This window comes from Tachysurus fulvidraco, chromosome 8 (assembly GCF_022655615.1).
Source record: "Tachysurus fulvidraco isolate hzauxx_2018 chromosome 8, HZAU_PFXX_2.0, whole genome shotgun sequence".
Classification (NCBI taxonomy): Eukaryota; Metazoa; Chordata; class Actinopteri; order Siluriformes; family Bagridae; genus Tachysurus; species Tachysurus fulvidraco.
In genome coordinates this window covers 13324641-13330640 of record NC_062525.1, presented here as the reverse complement: position 1 = coordinate 13330640, position 6000 = coordinate 13324641, and the positions used below count along the sequence as shown (strand labels likewise).

General features: G+C 42.0%; 1 protein-coding gene across 5 annotated transcripts in view; it reads right to left on the bottom strand.

Moving 5' to 3' along the window:
* Nucleotides 1-3779: 3779 nt before the first annotated feature.
* spag9b (sperm associated antigen 9b) overlaps nt 3780-6000 on the bottom strand; it is a 38393-nt gene continuing 36172 nt past the window's right edge. For all 5 annotated transcript variants that reach the window (XM_047817208.1, XM_047817209.1, XM_047817210.1 and 2 more), the window contains 2 exons: nt 5721-5855; nt 3780-5634 (listed from right to left, as the gene is read on the bottom strand). In XM_047817208.1, coding sequence (XP_047673164.1) covers nt 5516-5634; nt 5721-5855 — 254 coding nt within the window. In that variant the 3' untranslated portion in view covers nt 3780-5515. The remainder of the gene's footprint in view (nt 5635-5720; nt 5856-6000) is intronic.

The window sequence follows — 6000 nt, the reverse complement described above, 5'->3', positions numbered from 1 at the left end:
TGTCATTGTTAATAAAAACTCACAGTCATATACCTATCAATGGAGACACCAGAAATGGCTAAAGCAGCCACAGAGCAAGCATGTTAGCAGTGAACAGGAATCACACTGCACTAATTGTACAAACTAATCCCAGACTATGTTTCTTTCATCATAACCTGTGTCAAACTATTTAAACAGCCACTGAAATCTATAGTTAGGGGAAAATTTGCTGGATGATCTCTGGGTTTGAAATTCCCTGTGCTTTTTGAACATCGTTCAGTTTTAATTTAATGAGATCGAAGCTCTAGATCAAAAGCTCTAAAGAAACTGGTTTGAAAGATCCAACGGTTTAATAAAGCAGTTTAACAAAGATCAGGTCATGTAAAGCTATAATAGCTTATTCAAGGAACTAAATTTGTGTAGATTGTGTGTTTCACAGGTCACAGTCTCCTTTTAGATGGGTCTCCATTTCTCCTGACACTCTAAATAGGTCTGCAGTGTGAATGTATATATGCATGTTGTCCTGTCATGGACTACCCAGGTTGTGTTCCTGCTACGTCCCCAGTATTACAGGGATTCTCTCTGGATCCACTGCAACTCTGACTGGAAAAAGACAAAGCTGAAAATGAACGAAACGTGGAGTATAAAGCTTTTGAGGCACATCCTTAACAGTGCCAAACTTTGTGTTCACATCCCAAATCGCTATTAGTCCCTGATATGCTGATCTACAGTAACCCAAGATCGAGCAGGACTCCAGCGACCCATTCATCACACCGAACAGAATCCTTCTCCAGTTGCATCACAGCTTTTGTGTTTTTGAAAGGGCAGCACGGGGCACATTGTTCCGTCAGAGTCCGCATGAATAGGGATGTGGAAAAAAGAAAAAAAGTGACGTTGCTCAGGTTTAGGCTTATGGTGGATCCTCAGGTTAGAGCAGCCAATGATATTTCTGGCTGATGATACGAGTGTGAGAGTGTGCCTTGCATGTGACGTGCCATTTCAATTACAAACGCTTTCAGGGAAGAGGGATGAACAGCTGAGCCAGCCTCCCCATTGGTCACATGATGATGGACAGTCACAGGGGATAGACTGAAGATGGATAGGCAGACGGGTGCAGCCATAATATAACTCTTCTCTCCTTTACACACTTTCTACAACAGTTTGTAGTTAAGTGGAAACTAATTCTTCATGTCAAAGTCTTTAAATGTTCACTGATGAAGAGTCGAGCACAAAACTGACCGATGCAGCAGTTCAAAGACGGTGTGATAGTCTCCATGTGGCTCTATCCTCAGTAATCCCATAGATCACAGGTTGTCCATGCAGATCGATCCCAGCAGAGTGCATTACCAAGTGACGAGATTCCTGGGACTTTTGCTGTAGCTGTTGATCCACCTCAAGTTCGGTGTATTGTGCATTCTGAGATGCTTTTCTGCTCAACCCAACACTACAGAGTGCTTATAGGACTTACTATAACATTAATGTGAGCTTGTCTATCAAGAAGAAATTTCCACCAACGAAACTGATGTTCACTGGATGCTTTTTTTTTTTTTTTTTTTTGCACAATCACTTCTCCCTAATTCTGATGTCTGATGTGAACATTAACGACAGCTCTCGTTTGGCTGATTAAATAATAGAATGAACGATCAACGCCTAGCGAAGCAATTACAAATCGTGAATGTTTTGAATTCTTCAGTATGTTAGGAGCTTAATAAAACAAAAATCACCCTGTTAGGACTTCCACAGAGACAGAACACAGCGAGGCTATTTTTGAACGCATCTCATAAATATGACAAGCATTAAATAAGGTGCTATTAGCGGAAAAGTGAGAGCGCCACAGGAACACATCAATCAAAGTCAGCAAAACAGTGTTGCTAATAAGAGACAAGTCATCTACTTGCACCATGTGACACACTATATCGCTCATGCTGGAAGCAGGCTAATTTCAGCAGTCCCTAAATTTGAATGAGCTGAATAAAAACTGTCTGGTGCAGTAAGGAAGAAGCTTATATAAACGAAACTGCCTTTCTCAGTCGAGACATGCTGCTAGCATCCTGCACTTCACACTTTTTTTCGTCTTTATTCTTAGGACACACACATTGCAGCAGAGAGCTCACATCTCATTAGACTGAAAGAGCTGGTCTGGCGTGTCACATGAAGGCCATCATGGCGCCTCATATGCACCTCGCCGAGATGTCAGAGTGAATCGTGTCACGTCACAGAGCTGGCGCGGCGGACAGAGTGACGTGCACCTCTTATTTATCACGCTGACTGCACAGGAACTAAACAGCCGCTCCAGTTGTTAGTCTGAAAAGAGGAAGAGGCAGAGTGGGGATTGGGGAGGGGGTGAGAGCCTTCAAATCATTCTCAGACTGTGTACTATTTTTTGAACTAGACTAGGTGGCGTCCTGTATTATTATAGTGAGCTGACACACCGCTAATCATCAATAGTGAACACGATCTGATAGATAGATAGATAGATAGATAGATAGATAGATAGATAGATAGATAGATAGATAGATAGATAGATAGACAGATAATGCCTAAGATCAAAAAGTTTAGATATCACCTCTGATAAAGATGCAGATGAAGAAAGAGCTCATTAATTTGTCTTATCCCAAAGGATCTAAAAAAAACATTCAGTAATATATTCAGACAGTAGACGAGAATAAACGACAATAAATTAAGAAAACCCTCTGACTGAGGGATAATTGACAAGTCTTGTACGCGCGACTTGCAGATCTGATGAACCCTAATTAAAATGAGGTTGTGTAGGACCTTTACTTCCATCTGCCTGATTAGTGCATTTGCATCCATTCAGATATCATCCAATTCAAATGAATGAACAGAATGTAATGAATACCATGATGATGATATTACAGCAATAATAAGGCAACTGGGATGAAACAGCTGGTGCCTCTCAGTTTTTCCTCTCACATATCCAAACATACACACTGCTCCCTAACTGCTAGATATTAAACCCCTGCTGGTGTGAGTGTCCAGACCCTCAGGCTACATGAATACGCCTGCGCAAGGACAGCAAAAACCCTGTCCTTCTGCCCTGGGAATCCTCCATGGGTACACCAGCTGACTGGGTTACGTAACCACAGAGTCTGTTCAGGAGAAGGGGAAAGTGAGGGGGCAGAGAGAGGAGGAGGAGGAGGATGAAGCAGAGGATGAGGGGAGTTTTGCACTAACTGATTACTGCTTTTGTGTTTACTAACGAACTCTCCTCGTATTTCACCTGAAATTATTTTTCCTTTCCTGCAACGTCAGTCCCAGTTGTGACCAAAAAAAACCTGATTCCTTGGAGGGGAAGAAAAGAAATGCTTTGTGTAGTTCTCTGGATAGCTGTAAAAAATGATAACATAAGTCATTAAAACATACTCTCTAAGGGGAAAATGCCTTTTCTATTTATACAAAACAGAAAAATCACCTGGTTGCTGAATGCTGATATGGAGCTTTGTTGCCCTAGGAGGGCAGGAAATGTACAGCATGTTCCCTTTGCTGAGACAGAGTCCTGTCTTCCTATGAAAGTCATTTCAAAGGCAGGGTAACGCTGTGTAATACAATACTGCCCCCTTGTGGTAGAAGCAAGAAGGAAGGTTTTCTGTAGGACATGATGGAGGTTGGTTCTACTGACAATAAAAAATTGCGAACCACAAAAAAGTCTAAAAGCCTCCATACAAAGGGGACACCATGTAGGAGAGGTTTTGAAGACATTACTCTAAAATGTTGTTTATATTATATGTATACATGTTTTAGAAAGAAGAATCCAATCAAAAACAGCCAAGTACACACAGTTCCCCAAAATGTCAGTTTAATAGATGTTAAAAAAAAAACTTAAGGCTAAGATGCATTGAAGGAAATACGGCACTGTAGATGTCTGTGGGACGGGAGCTTTCACCGCAGTGGGCTCTGGGTGGGACACGTGCTGCCGCTCCCATCGTTACACGCAGTGATCTGGGGGAAAATGTAGCCTGAAGGAATACAGTTCAACATACACACAAGTCTACATACCCAGCAAACACACTCAAAACAACCAACAAGCACATACTCACACTCTGGTCTTTATAAATTAGTGCATAGCTCAGTATTGGTACATTTCTAAGGTTAATCGTTCGGATATGTCTCCATATCAAAAAAAACGGTTAATGCTAATTTTAATCTGTCTAAACAACAAATCCACACCGTCTAGGTTTCATGTACATATTTATATAGATATATTTATATTCAATATACAAAGTTACATTCTTATCTGCAAAGGCTCTTTATAGAAATAAATACTGAGATGACTAAAGCCGTTTCTCCTCTCGTGGAGAAGAGGAAGGATTGTAGACGAAGCCCCTCCAGTGCGCCCGAACACTAGCATAACAGCAGCATTATGTTAGCCAGCTCTTACCACATTACAGAGGCCTGTGGTTCGAGTCTAAAAGACAAAAAGGTACAAAAGTTTAATAAAAATAGGTATTTAGTCTCCGAATCTACACGAGAGAGAGAGAGAGAGAGAGAGAGAGAGTGGGAGAGAGAGAGAGAGAGAGAGAGAGAGAGAGAGAGAGAGAGAGAGAGAGAGAGAGAGAGAGAGAGAGCTATTGAGGAAACCATGCAGTGAAAATACAAATCTCCACTGTGCCTACGACTAGGTCACGATCCTATCAATATTGCATAACAGGTTTCCTCTGAACTATGGCTGATGTAATGAGTTAACTCTGTTCCTATCTTCAGAAGGTAATGATCTGATCCTCCACAATCGTACAAAAGGACTGCAAATTCTCAGGATTCCTTTGGTACGTTAACATGAATATATAAATAGATATTCTGCCGTTCATCAAACCTTTCTGTAATCACAGAGCAGCAAAGAACAACAGATGAAAATGCTGCTTTGTTTTTGTGTCTGTGGAAATCATCTAAGAAAACGGTGGCGTAGTTTAGAACACAGCACAGCAGCCTAAAATACAAGAGCAGGCACTAGGGCATGCAAGCTTTTTTTGCAAGCCTTGACTTAGCCTAGGAGCAGCTATTTCTCAAGAAGGGACTTTTGGCTGTGCAAACATTTCACCCTGCAGCTACTTACAACAGCTGTTTACACAGAACGCAGTATTTCAATTAACAATTGTCTACTTGTGCACCATGTTGATGGACATCTTGATCTTGAACTGTGACAGACAAGGCTTGAAGGGAAAAAAAAAACATGAAACAGAAAAGAAAAGAAAGCAAAACTGGCTAGGAAAAAACATTTAAAACACAAAAACTCGCCCACTGAATTGTCCGGACCAATCACATCAGCTTTAGATGTGTTTTATGAAGAGATGGATGGATGGATGGGATCCATCTGTTTAAGTGCATGTAGGATGAAGACTCGTATTGCCACAAAAGTGAAATGTGCCAAGCCTTGAATGCGACTTCCTAATTGCTGGACGCAATAACAGTGTCCCTTCAAACTGCAGACGCAAGAAATGAGAAATAATAGCAGAAACAGAAGGGCAAACTGTTCGCTCTTGGCTAGTCGATGGCTGCCGGAGTGTAAAAGCGTCGGCGCTCAGCCTTCAGTGATAATGACCTGCCACACTATAAGGTGACTGCGCTCGGCTTTTGCCAGGAAAGGCTGTAGCTTCAGAGTGGGTTCGTGAAGGTCCTCGCCTTCACCTCCTTCATCACCTGAAATGAGGAAAGACACGATAGGAAAAACTGTGTCCGAGGTTACGTCAGACAAGCGATGTATAATCTGAGTGTTGGACACGAACCCATTCTGAAGTCAATGTAACCTTCTCCACCGCTCATCACTAGGACTGATTTAGATAACTCCGGTGTGGGCGAGTCTCCTGCTGGCTTGTCAGCGCCTGCCTCGCCTCCTGCTCCAGCAGACGGGACAACGTGGCCTATGACAGGGGCAACAATAGTGCCACATGGCAAACAGAAGGAAAAATACATCAATATCTGAACAAACAACAGAAGCAAAATCTGTGTAGATCAGCTGGACAGTTCAAGGTTGTCTTGTTCCAAATACTCTGATCAGCAGGAGAA